This window comes from Gavia stellata, chromosome 8 (assembly GCF_030936135.1).
Source record: "Gavia stellata isolate bGavSte3 chromosome 8, bGavSte3.hap2, whole genome shotgun sequence".
In the NCBI taxonomy this organism is placed as follows: domain Eukaryota; kingdom Metazoa; phylum Chordata; class Aves; order Gaviiformes; family Gaviidae; genus Gavia; species Gavia stellata.
The window spans coordinates 6,446,660-6,463,401 of NC_082601.1; the positions used below are offsets into that span (position 1 = coordinate 6,446,660).

General features: G+C 34.6%; 1 protein-coding gene across 1 annotated transcript in view; it reads left to right on the forward strand.

Annotated features, from left to right (window-relative positions):
• LRP1B (LDL receptor related protein 1B) overlaps positions 1-16,742 on the forward strand; it is a 587,356-nt gene that overhangs the window by 451,326 nt on the left and 119,288 nt on the right. The window contains exons 49-55 of the mRNA XM_059820081.1: positions 1,332-1,454; positions 3,263-3,382; positions 5,644-5,772; positions 6,742-6,864; positions 11,794-11,934; positions 13,058-13,245; positions 14,677-14,860. Coding sequence (XP_059676064.1) covers positions 1,332-1,454; positions 3,263-3,382; positions 5,644-5,772; positions 6,742-6,864; positions 11,794-11,934; positions 13,058-13,245; positions 14,677-14,860 — 1,008 coding nt within the window. The remainder of the gene's footprint in view (positions 1-1,331; positions 1,455-3,262; positions 3,383-5,643; positions 5,773-6,741; positions 6,865-11,793; positions 11,935-13,057; positions 13,246-14,676; positions 14,861-16,742) is intronic.

Consider the following 16,742-nt stretch of genomic DNA (forward strand, 5'->3'; position numbering starts at 1 on the left):
TTTACTGTATTTCCTTTGTCTATAGGGGTTTCTTTCCATACCAAAGATGATTTTGAGGGCAGTGTGCTGTAGCTTCAGTAAACTAATGTTGCATTTTATTCCATCGTCCATTTATTTGTATTACTTTATCCTGTCTTTCAAACGTGTGCCTACAAGTTCCATCATTTTGATGTGTGACTAATTGCCTGGATCATTCCTCCCTTTACTTGGAAGCAATACCATTCCAATTCACCCTACATGTGATTTCCCTTTGCCATTTCATTCAAAACTGACCAACTTTGGAACGTTAAGTTTTTGAGTGTTGTTTCTATTATGAATATGATGGTTCCCATTAACAGTCTTTGTTCAGTGTCATAGTTCTTAAAGAAAATTAAGGCAAAATAGTCATTTAGGGGTGGCTATACTTAGACAATCTTTAATATCTACCCAGTCATCATAAACATCCCACTTCTTTCTTTTTTTTTTTTTTATTCATACAGCTATAGAAGCCATAAATATGGTAACTTTAACTTTCTTTTTAAGAGGGGGCAGGGGGAACAAAATCAGTGTCGACAGCCCCAATACATTAAAAGAGTAATAGAAACCTTGGCAGTGATCTCCAGTGCTTGGAACTAGTGTATATTGCCTGGGTTTTCCCAGGCAAAGACCTTGCTTGAGATTTTGAAAATAACCTGTGCCACTCATTAGACTTATACTTGTGTGTAAATCATGAAACTAAAATACATGGTATGTTTTCTTTCCTCACATCTATTTTCCAAGCATTCATAAAAGTAAGATCTTAAATTACTTTCCTGCTCTACAAAGAAAAAAGGCAAGGAAGAAGAACTTTTGCATTTGTGACAGAGTCTAAATCTCTGGCTTCAACATCAGTGGTATAACTCCAGCTAGTCAATGCATGCATCAGATTTGTAGCTTATCCCAGTGAATGTGACAAAAATACTGCCCCAATTAGGTTATCTTGTAGATGCTAGCAGATAGATCAGAAGGGCAATTTCTTCAGCTGGTGCAAAACAACCAGCAATGTTGATCTACCTGAGCTCAAAACCTGTAAACTGAACTACTTTCCTCTATAAGTCCTTTTCATCTAGTTTGAAGCTGTGCTCTGATCCTTCTCTAAATAAATGAAGTGTTTCAGTTCCCTTAACTACTTAGCTATCACTATTTTTTTAATTTGTATGAACACAATTAAATAATATAAATAGTATTTTTTTGCATTTATAGTTATAAACACTTTGTTGTCCATTAGTATTCAGAAATTAAGCAGAAATATATTAGGCTCCTAATCATACTAGTAGAGACCATTTTACATTACATTCTTTATTTTATCACAGTTCAAAACAAACCCACATGTGAAGAAAATTATTTTGGTTGTCCTAGTGGGAGATGTATTCTGACCACCTGGCTTTGTGATGGGCAGAAAGACTGTGAGGATGGAGTAGATGAATTGCACTGTGGTGAGCATTTTATCTTATCTGTATTTCTGTAATCACTAATGAACTTTGAAAACAAAAAGAATTGTGTGTTTATATCTCAGATATTGAATCTAGAACTAAAGAAAAAGGACTTTAATACTACATTTTTCAGATTCAACTTCCTAATACTTCATGCTGCCAATATCTTAAACCCTATCTCATGCCAGAATGAAAGTCCTATCAATTTTTTTTTCTCCTAAAGATATATTTGTATACAGATTTTTCTATTGCTTTAATATATAAAAAAATCAGTAATTCTTCATAATTCCTCATTAGCACAGTTCTATAGATGTAATTAGTTCTTATCACTGTCTTGTGACCCCAACAAGAAGTAACCAAAATAGACCTTTATGACATAAAAATAGACATTTCTTTGCATCAGAGCCCATACAGGTATAATTATTTAAAGTAACAACAAAAGTGATGTGAATAAAATACAGCATAAACTGTGAACCAGGTTAAGGGTCTGTTCTGACTCAGATCTTTTAAGATACTTAGTGTCACAATGAGGTAGTGTCTATGATAGACGCTATGATTGGCTCATAGTGAGAGATGGTCTTTTAACTTGAATTTGTATGGAATACCTGAATGGATTATTTCTGTAATTAAATTGAAGCAGAACAGCAAAAGCATATCAAGTTTTCCTATTCCTCATTGAAATAAAACCTGAAATTTGTTTATTCCTTTTTTTATTTTGCTTTACCACTTAACATGACTGAAGGGTATATGTTACTCTCTTCATGGCCCTGTTTCCATTAAAGTGCTTCCATGCTTGGTTTGCAGTTTACATTATATATATACATCTTACAACTTCAACATTAGGAACTACTGTGCGCTGTGGAAATCAGAAGGTTTCATGTTGACCACACGATGTGATGACCGCATTCATCAAGTGTAACTCAGTGTTTCCATTTCCAGGTTTTATTACACATACATACTTGTATGCAATATTGTAAAACCTATTAGCTAATTTTTGCGGGAGAAAGGGAAGGGGGTTTAGTACATTCTTTTTTCCCTACTCTTGCCCGTTTTGAGGCAGTTGTTACAACACTTTACTTTTAAATTCAGATTGTATTACCTAAAATTCTTTTTATTGTTAATATTAAAATTTGTTGTCATCAGTTAAAATAAAATAAATTTTATTCTTAAAGAAGTAAGTTTGGGAAAAGCAGATAATTTGAGCTTTCAGGAGAGGTCATAATAGTAGCACTTAGAACAGTTGTGCAGACTGATTTTTGAAATGAAGAAGTGTGTTGTTGTTTTCAATGTATACAAAAGTGTAAATGGGACAACAAAACGTAAATACACAGCAAGTTTTCTTGTGAGAGAAAAGAACATGAAATCTTTTAAAGATGCAAGGAAATACTGCAATACAAAGAGGAAGGCTGTGTTGGAAAATTTGGACAGCGACATCTCTGCCCTACTACCAAAACAAAGCAGTTCACTATAGCTATAACAACATCCGTGTGAAATACACAAACCGGATTTATGTTTTTAAAGTGTTTGTCCTCATCCCACTAGCAAGATGTTTTAAAATATTAGAATGTAAGCATTTTGAATGTTTTACTATTTATTTATTTATTCATTTTTATAAATAAATTGGTCAATGCAAACTCTTAGACAAACTGGTAACATCCTGAATACTGAGATTAGGATTATACTGTGTTTTAATACACTAAAATTGGGAGGCAGAAAGGAGCAGTGTGGAGATTCCTGAACTATGCTAGAAAATGCAGGGAACATAGTGCTGTTGTGAACCTAACAAATGCAGTGGCTGGTGTCATTCCTAGATTCGTCTTGTTCATGGAATCAGTTTGCTTGCTCTGCAAACAAATGCATCTCTAAGCAATGGACTTGCGATGGAGAGGATGACTGTGGAGATGGTTTAGATGAAAGTGATGCTATTTGTGGTAAGTAGAATAATTTTAGTTCTGTATTGTGTCAGATCATACATACTGAAAGAGACCAAGTGATCCAGGAAGGTGGTGGAAAGGGAACAAGTACAACGACTCCGAAGAGCCTGTGCTTTAAGGATAGGGTATTAGAGGCTATCCACTCCAACCGGCAGCTAGATGCCTTTTTATGGGGACTGTATAATTTGTGTGTAGTCTACCAGTGAAGACATGGGCATGGGCAAAAGGAAAACCAAACTTTTCTCCAGTTCTCATCCTTGAGGTAAAACCCCTGTATAGCTATTTGAGTTTTACGTTTCAGTGGTAGGTGCCTGAAGACTCTAAAGTTTTTCTTTTTTCCCCCATTTCTCCTATTGCTTTTAAATTTTTGTATATGCAGTCATAAGCATTGCTGCATAATATTCCGCTTGAAATCCCCAACCCTTCAAATTGCATAAGGAATTGAAAATTTTATTTTCATTCTGGGGCTCGGTTGATTGGAACAGTGTTAGTGAATTCTTTTCAAAAGAAAATCACATTGTGTCATCAAACTGTCATGATTTCATGATATTTTATACTTCGTTTCCATCTTTATCTATGCTGTATTTCAAGATTTTCTTTTTAAAATTTCAACTTTTAACTCTTAAATATTTGTTTCTTTTCAAAAATCCTCTTACTTAAAGTCCATTCAACAAAGAGAATTTTCTTCCATATTTCATGTGTGATACCATAGTAAAAATATTGTTGATAACTTTACTGGAAGTATTAGGTAGAGAAGAAATCTCTTCAGCTTATGTTCAGAGTTGTGGTTTGTTAAAATGGTTTCTTAATCAAACACAGATGTAGAAGTTCCAAAAATAGAAAAGGATGAAGGTGGAAATTACACTGTTCTAATATGGCAAAATATGAACGAATTACTACATTATCTTCAAGGTGACATCCATCTACAATATATTTTTTCATGGTATTCAGGTCATGCTGAGGACTGGGGAGTTGAGGACAATGTCTGTTTGAAGGGGAAGATTTCTCTCTGCCTCTCTCCCCTAGGAAAAGGAGAAGGTGTGAAATAAGGAGACAAGCACCTCATCTGGGACTGCTATGGAACAATGTGAAACCCTAAAAAACATCAAGGCCTGAAGTTTAATAGGAAACTTAGAGCAGAAAATAGAAAAAGGGAGGGGGGAACAAAGGCCAGCAAATTGTAAAGTGTCACTACAACATACCTTTTTTTTTTTTCCTTTTAAGGTTATTTAGAATTACTTCTTTTGATATCTCAACTTGCAATACATTGTAGATCTCTTACTAGAAGAAAGCCCACCCATAAAATTGTAGGCCATCTCTTGAAGAGGGAAAAATCCACACCAGTTACGAAAAGTGCGGAGTTAAGCCTGTATTTCTGCTTAGGAACAGGAGGCAGATCTGAACTGTAAGAAGAAAAGAGAGATCAAGATGACTTGAGATTTTTCAGTCTTACAAAATCAGTATTTTTTAACGTAAAGTTTAACTTCAGAAGTATCAAAAAATGGCAAATGAGTATAAGTAAACAAAAGTTGTCTTTCTCTTGCATGAATAGTACAAAAAATACATTTTTAAAATTTGTTTTACTATTTATTGATTTCTAATTAAAATTAGTAGAAAATACACTTTTTAGTGAAGTATATTTAACTTATCTAAGAGAATACATTAAGTGATGGATTGCGCCAAAGTTTATTTTCAGAGTAAAATAAATCCTAGTATATAATATTCGTATCTGGAGAAAAGCCTGTGAAATAAACAATATGTTGAGTTACTTGCATTAGAACTGTCAGGCATCTTCTCACTCCCACTGCTATTGTACTTGGTGCACATTGTTCTTTTCTGCATGGGGCTGACTCATGCAAGTTTTGAGTACCTTTAGCCTCCTGGCATAGAGTATAGTGATGTGAGGATTATGCAGTTTACAATATTAGTTCCTTTGTTTGGTCAGTCCAAACATGCAGTCAAACATAAAGACTGAAATTGGCTTGGAAAGTTATTCTGCTGGATAGTTTTCATCAAGTATGGTAAATTAAATTTACTTGCAGAAAATTTAAGAGATTGACTAAATGAAAAGAATGGAAGAAATTTTACTGTAAAATACAGTCTTAGCCGGTATGTTTACCATACTGTGCAGAACAAAATCTTCTTTCAGCTTTATTTTAAAATAAAAAAACCTTATCCAGTCATTGTCCATTACCTTAAAAAAAAAATAAAAAAATCAATAAGAACATGTTCAAGACTCACATGTAATATTTTTTCAGGTTCAGTGACCTGTGCAGCGGATACGTTCAGTTGCTTAGGCTCCCATGCCTGTGTTCCCCAACACTGGCTATGTGACGGTGAAAGAGACTGTCCTAACGGAAGCGATGAACTGTCGACAGCAGGCTGTGGTATGTTTGCATGTTAAAAATGTGTAGTATTTCTTTTGTTGGTAGTTTTGGCTTTACAATATCCAGATGCTGTTTGTGTCTGTAATATCAAACCCTTATACTGTAAAGGCGGATGGACCACGTGAGCATACATGCCAGGATCCTTCAACGTTTTAATCGGCCTAACACCTTCAGGTTTTGTTAATATATATACTGAGGCATGCCAGCTGAAGATCAGTATGTGTGTCATGTCGTGTCATAGACATTATACAGCATGTTTACTAATGAAAATTAGCACATTATTGACTATGCAGTTTTATTCCTAAAGATAATGCTGCTGCGTGTCAGGGAGGTTGTACATCAAAAAGGGAGGTACAGTTCTGTCTCCAATTTACTGTGGCTAATTGTTCAGATCTTGACATCTCTGGCCCTATAAACTATTACTTCCAGTCTTATGAGCTAGATTTCTATTAAGTGTCAGGAGTTCAGTAGTAGTTTCATTAGGGGTTTTGTTTTATTAATGTATATAAAAATGGTATAGGTTAAAAATATTCAAATATATTCTGTCCACTGAGTGCATATTCTATCACCATTTCTAGGCTGAATTATATTTTGAGTATTTACGGATTTTAAAGAGCTGCTTTTGTTCAGGAGCAGGGTAACATAGGAGGGACATCTGCACTTCCCAAATGTTCTTTTCCTCAGAGGCAGACCTTAAGTTAGTTCTAGACAGCGTCAACTTCTGAAGCCTTTCTGTCTTGGATTACATGAGATTTTAGCTATCCTTACTTCTTTAGCTATCTTTGCAGTGATGAATAGCTTTTTCTGCTATTGAATTGTGTGGTGCTCTTTGTATGACTCAAAAGTTATGGTTATTTCCATTGAATCCACTCAGATTAGCTACTTCTTATTTTATCTTTCTGTAAGAAAACGGCTGTATATCTTACTGTTCTCAATTTCATTCATTTTTATGTGTTGTGTTTTCCTTAGCTCCTAATAACACTTGTGACGAGAATGCTTTCATGTGCCATAACAAAGTCTGCATTCCCAAACAGTTTGTATGTGACCATGATGATGACTGTGGAGATGGATCAGATGAATCTCTGGAATGTGGCAAGTATAATAAAACCGGAGTAAACAGAAAAATTTCAGACTGTTAACTGTAAGGCCTTCTGCAAGGTCTGTTACTTGAAGTCACTATTGAAAAAGAAAGCTCTTTGCTTTTTAAAATTGTTTTCATGTTAACTATGCATTAATGAATGCAACTTGGTATTAACTTGGAGCTGGAGCTACAGTGGCAAATTATTTGCTGTAGTTTTGACTTACAGTTGATAACATTTAACAGAATTTAAAATGTACAGTCTATAATTTCTTGTTCATTATGTATATCTTTTTTATGTATTTTTTTGTTCTTGTCTCTATACACGTTTTTTTCTATTAAATAGTGAAACATCTGTCATTATTATCACTGCGGTTAAATGATATCAACTAAAGCCATATGTGAATGTTTAATTTTCACCATTCATATGAATGTATATTATTCGCATATGTGAATGTCTGTACAGTATATCTAGGCCATAGTCAGAAACATTCATCTATATAAAAAATATTTATGGAAAATACAGAGCAAATATTCTGCCCAAAAAGACAAATTATTGCTTATCATGGCTGTTTTTGTGCAGTTAAAATCTATATTGCCTCTATGAAATGTGCTCAAGTGAGGAGAACCACAGCAGAAAATAGCTAGCTATGTATTTTAGGCATTTCTATTGTACACACCACCTGAAATAGTGTATGTGCATAAAGGAAGTAAGTAGACATCCAAAGATTGTAAGAAAAAGCATGTTCAGTATTTGCATTTAGTAAAATTTGTCATGTAAAGTATGAGTCGAACATGTAATGGAACATCCTAGGAAAATAATATAATGTAGCAAATAAGAACTTTGGTGTTTGCTGGTCATATAAAGAACAGATTTCATTAACATCACTTAGAACTATACATGACATGGAAAAAATCTGCTCCTGTGATGAGTTGGGCAGTCATCAAATCATCCTTTCTCTCTATGCTCACCAGAAGTAGGCTGGTACTTAAGTGACAACAGCCATTCCTGACGCATCATCATTAAATAGGTCAGAATCAGGAGAGCATCTTTGAAGTGAATCCTCCACTCTCCCCCACGTACTGTGTTTTGGCTCACATGGAGCAGTGTTGAAGCAAGTGAACTGATAGGAGAAAAGCAACAAAAAACCTCTGAAGCTGAGCCAGCTAATATACTTCAGCCAGTAGTGGGCATGAAGTCCCCAAGAGCAGAAGAGAGCTAGTGTGAACTAAAATCCTGAAGTGCATCTAGTGTGGATATTGGGTTCTCATTACCAGCTGTTTCATTCTACTGCTCCTTCCTTGCTGCGCTACACCACTTGCCAGCGTAGACTTGTAGATCCTTGAAGAAGGAAGGGGACAAGCACGCCTTTCCCAGCAAACTCCATTTGCTTTTCACTTATATAAACTACGTGGTGTTTTGAAAGGAGCAGTTTGCAACAATAAGCTATTGTAGGGAAAAACTGTTTAGTTCATGTCGTTTAAACCAAATCAGGATCAAAGCGTGTCGTTGATTTGTTAATGACAGATAACTAATTGGAAATCAGTGAACTCTACATTCAATATCAATAGCAGCAATGCAATGGGTAAATCACACCTGCAAAACATTGATATATTTTATGCATTTTTAAACACCATTTTATAACTAGTCCTAAAAAGTTCTGAACACACAGAACAGAGTTACAGGCACCTTCTGCCCCAGCCTGGGACAGGGGCTTACTAGCACACATGGCCACAAGTCCACAGAGGGCTGTAGCTCTCCATGAGGTCAGGTAGGCAACTCCGCTTGGTGTGCCCATCCTGCCAGGTTCGACGCACATGCTGTTACACTCGCATTGCTGTCTTAACAGCTCTGGTTCTCCAGGCCATTTTGCCGAAAGGAGGCCATGAGAGGGGACCCACACAATAAAGAAACTGTAAACTATTTCCTCCGTTAGTAATAGCTTATGCGTGCCAGAACCCTTTGTAGAAAGTGTCTCATTATGGGTTTGTTTTTCTATTTAGCACTATATGATCAAGTTGAATGGTGGGGGGAGTAGGAGAACATTTATGATCAGATTTTACTTTGAAGCAGTCTTCAATTCTTAAATTTAGTATTTAGAACTAAACAGTCACAAACTTGGGAAATAGGTGCATTTTTTTCTGCATGTTTATGATTTCTTGCTGTTGTATTTAATTTGTTTTCTATAGCATCATATACATGTGTGGTCCCTTAAAATACTAACAAATAAATAGTGATAGTTTGACAGACTTTTGGAAAGAGACAGAAGGAGGAAACAGCAACAGAAGCAGAAGATGTACAAACTCCTGATCGAATTGTAGTATGGACCTGCCTTCAGGCACTGCTTCTATTTAATTTCTGCTGAGTAAACTGAAATCTACAGCAACATTTGTTATGTATTGCACTGCTTTAATGCAATTTTCTCTTAGCTGGTAATCAAATACACACCTTAGTGTGTGACTAGTGTGGTAAACTCATTATACTGTAATTTTAGGAAAGGGTTACATTCTTTTATGAGAAAGGGAACTATTTGTAGAGAGTAGGGATCAAATTCCAAAACACACTTTTCAAGGTGTTGTCAGGCTATAAAAGTAAACTGCCTAATTCACCAAGATTTTAAACTTGTGATTTCTGATCTGACTGCAAACTAGGTAGCCTGATCATAGCTCTATTAGATTCTAGACCTTTGCATCTTGATAGCAAAAAAAAAAAAAAAGATATTCTTCAGCAGTCAGTCTACTGAAGGGGATGAAATTTGATTTGAAATATATTCCTAAAAGCTGAATTAAAGGAATCCATTTAAAAATCTAGATATTTTTTTTTCCATCTGTATCATTGAAAGGTATATTTTCTTGTTTTTTGTAGAGTATTAATCAGCTATAATATAAAAATGGGACTGGTGATTGGAGTAACCAGTTTTTACTTGTATCAGAATTTGCATCTAAACAGATTTTAAAAGTTCACAGTCATCCTAATCCTTGAAAATTTCTTTGATACAAGTTTTGATTCCATTGTATAATCCCGTCTTTTTAATGAGATTTTAATAATTAATTATTTGTAAACAAAAAACCAGCAATAATTCAAGCTGGGGAGAGCATGAGAAAAAAATACACTCTCCCTAAATTGCATCTCCTATTGCTGACAGAATACTGAGCTAGATGAGCCACTGTCTCATCCTGTAATGTATTTCTTATGTTCTTGGAAATTAAAAAAAATATTTATGAACTCTATTGAAGAATATGAAATATCATCAAGATGATGAAATACTTTGTTTATGTGGCTCATCAAAAGACAGATACAGGAATAGGAAGGATTTTCTTGTTTCAGTTTCCAGTTTCTTTATGTCCTGTCATCCAGAGCAGAGGCAAGTTTAAGCAGAAGCCCTTGTTCTGCACATTTGTAATGACCTTTCTGATGATGACATACTTGTGAAGTGCTGCAGACATGAGGTCTGTAAAATCTTGCACTCAAAGGTGTCTCAGACAACCTAAAACCTTCACCATTTTTCTGTATCAAGCCAGCCTATCTTCTTTCAAGCATGGTATATGTAAAAAAGAGGAAAAAAAAAACCACCTTCAGGAGACCACAGAATTATTTGAATTCCAAGTAATGTTTGTAATTGATATAATAACATATTGCATTTTGAAAGTAGTACATTAACACATTTCTAAATGACAACTAAAGCTATCTATACAGGAGGTTTAAAACTCTTGATGGAGACAGGTATCTCACCCCAGACAGTAAAATGTTACGTCTCCACCTGCTATCAGAAAAAAAGCTGTACGAGATAGCAGGAAATACAGTAATTAGGAAAAAAAGAACAAATACTAACTTTCTACTTCTAGAGAGTAGCAAGTTATCAGTTTTAGATGTTCGCAGCTTCAGTAATTACTATAATTTGGATATATTTCTTGGAAGAATCAAAATTTTTGAGCTTAAAACCGGCATTTTTTTTTTCAAGGGGAAAGAATGTTAAACATAATTCAACATAATTTGGATTTTTTTCAAAAAAGTTGCAAAATCATTCTTCATAATCAGAATGAGTGTTGCTATGTAATTCTTAATTATAACCAGATTTACTTCATTTTTTTTCTTGAGTTTTAAACTAAATCAAGGCTTGCTTTCAAGGTTCTTTTGAAGGACTACAGATTATTTGAGGCAGAATTTGTACACATAGAATACAGGAAAAGTTACACTTTTCTTTCTCAAACAGGAATATAAGGTTTTTCTAGTAGTTGGTTTAGTGTAATGAATCTTACAAGTAAATATTTTACCAAGAGAAGGTGATTTTCCCTCTGGGAATTTTTCAGCTTTTGTGTTTCAAAATTGAATAGAAAAAACAAAATTTGTGCTCACTTTTCTAAATTTTTCTACTGCTTTGTTTGTTCTCAGCTGTGTTCTCAGAAGCAAATGCCTGTCTGTGGTTTCTTTACTTCATTATATTTTAAAACTATCTGTTAGAAATCCACTTTAACTTTGAAAATGTATACATTTTATATATATTGATTTTGTGGCCCTGTTAGAAAAAGCATGTTTAGTGTGGTTAAAATGATTAGTGTTCTGCATGTTTTAAAGGGAAAGTGTATAGTAGTAAGCATATCACAAAAATATTTGCTAGGTATAGTAATTTCTAAAATGTCTCTTAGAAAGCTATTTCCTAATAATAGCAAAAAGTTAAATTACACCTAAAAAAAAATGTATTTATGACCGGGAGCTGCATAAATATGTTTTACGTATGTGGGAATTTTTTCATGACTATACTGTGCTGCCTAAGAGACATTTGATTTCTGTCTTTGTTGGTAGACACCTATGTATAAGCATATAATGCTTTGTATCTTTTTACGGAACAAAAGATACTTTTACTTACGTTGCCTTGTATATGCAAAATTTTATGTCGAAAGTACGAAGCAAAGTATGAAGTCATTGATTGCTGTATTTCTAGGGTATCGTCACTGTCGTCCTGGAGAGTTCACTTGTGCTGATGGAAGGTGTCTGTTAAATTCCCAGTGGCAATGTGACGGTGATTTTGACTGCCCAGACCATTCTGATGAAGCACCTATAAACACAAAATGCAAAAGTTCAGGTTCGTATTTAATTTTTTGAATAACGTGTGTGACCTTTCTTTTTTGAAAGCAATGGTTTAGGATTGTAGATAGGCAGATGTAAAACCTCGTCACTTAAATCTCCAGTGCTTTCATGGGGATATTCCTTATGTCTTGCAAGGAGAATGTGTTGTCAGTCCTCAGCATCCAAAACCTCAGCTCACAAAGTTCAAGCCATCTGTTCCTATGGTGTAAGATGGCTGCTAGTTCATTAATGCATAAATTCTGTTAGTACTAAAATGAGATGATATTAATGTAATTATTGTCAAAGTTTATAGCTTGGCCTGATAATGTTTAATATATTTAATATGCTCATCACACAGAAGGAGATCATACAAAGGGGGATGTTAGGTTGTTCTTGCTATATTAAAAACGGGTCAATTTTTATTAGCAAATTACTGACCAAATGTGATTTGTTTTATTGATATTTTCTACTGGCATAAGTTTGCTGAGGTCTGACTGGTTTTTGAGTGGAAAATTAATCCTGGTGTGTATATCATATCCTAGTCTGTGGCTTTTTGAAACACCAATTCTTCTGTCTAGATCTTACAACTTGATTGTACAGTAGCCTAGTCCTTTATACCAATTTTTATGGAAATCACTCATTTGCTTTGAGGTAAGGCAACATACCTGCTTTAACTATAAGTGTTCTGATTCTGATTTGCAGAACCTGAATGTAACTGAGCTGACGTATTCAAGTTTTGCCAAAAAGGAAAAAAAACATGTCCTCAGACAAGGAATGCGTCAGAACTCAGTCAGTCATGTTACTAAACACCTCAGCATCCAGAGGGGAGAGAAGCCATGCTTTTTAAGTTTTGTAAACTATAGAACTATGTTTTGTGCAGAGATAATGTAGAGGATTCTCAATTAAATGAAAACAAATGTGTAGGAGGGAATAAGTATTCATGCATTTTCCAGGAGAGAAATAAACCTTTAAACACTGAAATGTGAAAAGGTATTATAATACCATCAATAAGAAATTAATATTCAGGTTTTATACAATTGTTTCATCTCATATGCACACATTGCAGCTGGCCCATGAGAAAATTCATTCCAAATATTAATAGACTACACAAAGTTGTGTTCTCTTTTTTTGTTTTCCAGAGCAGTCATGTAACAGCTCTTTTTTTATGTGCAAGAATGGCAAGTGTATTCCTCAAAGTGATGTATGTGATAACAAAGAAGATTGTAGTGATGGATCTGATGAGAAAAGCTGCCACATTAATGAATGCCTCAGTAAGAAAGTTAGCGGCTGTTCTCAAGATTGTCAGGATCTTCCTGTTGGATACAAGGTGAATAATTACAAAACGTGGCGTGGTGTAATGCAAATTCTTAATTCTTAACTGTTTCTTAAATACTGCATGATTATAATAAAGCTCCAGTGTAATGAAGTAGCTTACCTACCATAGTAAGAACATTCAAATTTTTATTTCCAGTAAGCAAACAATTGCCAATTGTATAAAAAAAACGGGTAAAATGCATACTTTAAACCTATGGAAAAGAATATACAATCCTTTAAATACAACAAATCTGATATATACAGAGCACTGAAATCACTTGTGAAACAGGAAAACACATAGGCGTGAATAGTAGGAATAACAGTTTTCTTCATTTTTTTTCCTAAGTCAAAGACACTTACAGAAATACTTAAACAAAGTATAATTGCCTGAGTTGCAGAATAAAACTGTTGTCTGCATGTGATGGTGTTTTCTGAATCACCTGAACCTGTTCTTTGGCCTTGAGACATAGAAAGGAATACTTCTTGGGTATTATGTAAACCCTAACCACTGACTGCAATAACCTGTACATAAAAACTGAGAATAGAAGACAGATTTTTTCAGGGTTTTAACTCTGTAGTAACCCTAACTACACTCCTAAATGTTTCATCTTTTTGAAAGAATATTGTCCCACTGAGAACTAAATAAAATCTGTCCAACATGGCTTAGCTCTAAAAGTATTCAAACCTCTGAAACCATGTCCTGATCAGGAGGCCATAGACTAGAGAGCTGGAGAATAGCTGGAGACTAGGTTGCGTGCAGCAAAACCCTTGCTGAAGTAGCATCATTGTGGAGAAAGCATGTCATGGGTCTCTGCAGAGAATAATACAGAGAATAAAGGAGGGAACATGACACGAAGTTTTCTATTGATGAAACTGTGCCCCTGTTTCAAAACCCCTCTACCCAGTTGTATTTACATCACTCACATTGTGTGTGATAAGCTTTCCACGGTGATCATCAGGCCCCAATAAAAATCAGCTTCAAGATTCACGTTACTGTAACTGTTACACAGAATGCTAGATGTTATCAATGCTTCAGGAAAATTTATTAAAAAGTGTATTTCTTTACCAAGAAGCACATGCATACTTGGAAATAAAGAACTCCAAAGGGTCCGTCCATCATTATTTTCATGGAGGAATCCTTTCCATATTTTTGAGAAAATGTGTTTTACTTTTTCTTCAGTTAAAGAAGAAAGAATAATTACTTAATCTACAGGGGTATTTGGGGAGGGAATGGTACTTAAAATCACACCAACGATAGTTGAAAAGAAATGTAAGTATGTCTGCCTGTAAACAGTATAAATAGCAATGTAATTAAGATATTAGTTGAAAAACTGTGACTACATGAAAAAGTTTATGATGCTAACGCATACAGAAGAAAGTACATAAGATAACAAACAGAAACAATGAGTAATTCAAAATGTATGTATTTGTTTTTCTTTCCCAGTGCAAATGCTGGCCTGGATTCCTGCTGAAGGATGATGGCAAAACATGTATAGACATTGATGAATGTTCATCTGGGTTTCCCTGTAGCCAGCAATGCATCAATACATATGGAACCTACAAATGTTTGTGTACGGATGGGTATGAAGTACAGCCTGATAACCTAAATGGCTGCAAATCCCTTTCAGGTATCGCTTCTGTTTTTTTTAATCAATGGCTGTATCCAAATAATTTGTGAAATACCTTAGCCCCAAGGTCTGTGTTACCCTTTTATGCAAGATAAACAGAGTTACTTTGAAGCACACTACTTCTTCAGGAATGTGATTCAATGTCTGAATGTAATAATAAGTTCTATTTTTAGTATGTATTGTGCTCAGATCATTTGTAGTGAATAGTTACAGTGGAGTATGAAAGTTTGAATTAGTAACTTTATTAGAAAAAGTATTAGGAAAGTTAAAATACAACACTTAATTCTACTTCTGAGTCACGTGATAATAGTATGTTTATGATAAGTGTGTAAAAGACTTCCGCTGTTTTATTTCATCAACTTTAGAATATTAGCATGTACTTCAAACTTCCTGGTATGAAAAGGAGAACAGGAAAAAATAATAGAAATTGCAAAATCCGTTTTTTCTATAGCATATGAAATCCTCCTGTCTGGTACATAATACACAGTAAAGTTCAAGGTCTATAAGAACATTGGTTATTTCCTCACCCCTCTGTGTATGCCACTGATGTTATTTTTATGTGCTTCAGTGAGTAGGATTTGCTAGATCAGTGAAAGGAAGAGCAAAATGTCAACAGGAAAGAAACAAAAACCCCATTACTGCATTCTGCTGGATTTCCTTCATAGTGCAGGCAATCTTCAGCTTGAGCAGACTTCTCCTTATTCCAGTCTTGCACAAAGTTGTTTGTTTGTGTTTTGTTTTTAAATATCAAAAAACTTCTATTTTCTTTCCAAATGAGAAGACTGGAACCTCTGCCTGCCTCATATTCCTGTCTCAGGTGCTTCCTTGAGTAATCAGAGGAAACACAGGAGAGGGCAGAAATACAGTGTCTGTTTTTTGCTTCACTCCTATCTCATGCTGTGCAAGCCACTTGTACATTTAGAAGCCATAGATCACTCAAATGAGAAAGAGAGCTGGAACACATCATTGTACAGTTTATTGGATTTGTAATACATCAAACTTCAAAAATGATCATGACAAAGCTCTTTGTGCTGTGGCAAGTATGGTTGTGCTGCATGGAGGTGCCACCATGAGAATGTTTGGACTAATGCTGATTTCTTGCATAAATTGCCTTGAACTCTTTACAACAGAGCAGAGCATTACAGCTGTTCTCCACAAACCACTAACAGTCAGTGCTGGGGATGATGTCTCAGCTTATTTAAGAACTGGAGAATGTCTTGTGTTGAACATAAAATGCAAGCAAGGTGGTACAATGAATGCAGTACAAGCTCAGAGTAGGCTGGACAACACATTGCATTACAGAATGTATGAGCAGTAGATACAAGTCTTACATAAATTTTTATTTATTAGTAGTAATTTTTTTTTAATTTTAGCTGAAGTCTCTATTAATAGAGCTAAAATAAAGAGGGCTTTTTTTAAAATATAAATATTTAATTTTTTTAACTATTGTGTATGTCAGTCTCAGAGATGTTTCAAAGTGATGGCATGAATGAGTATTTGAAGGAATATTTTTTGATAAACTTGAAAATCAGGGGTAAAAAAGCCGAATCTGGCTTCAGTTCAGAATTAGAGAATCAAGGTTTGTCCAAATACTTGTTTCTTTATGTCTATAGTGTTCAGAGTATTGAAATCTCAGAAAGCAATGGTCAAAACATGCTTGGTTTGCAACCATAACAAATAATAGTCTTAGTGATAATTTGAAAGTGAATGTTGAAATTAAAACAAGTGGTATGAAATATATTTCAAATTTGATCTCTGACATTAACATAAAATACAATATGGTTCCCACATTGCAAAGGCAAAAAAATTGAATTACATTGTAAGGTATACTAATTGATTGCTTTGTTCACTTTTATACTGCATCATTGATCTTTCTTGGAAC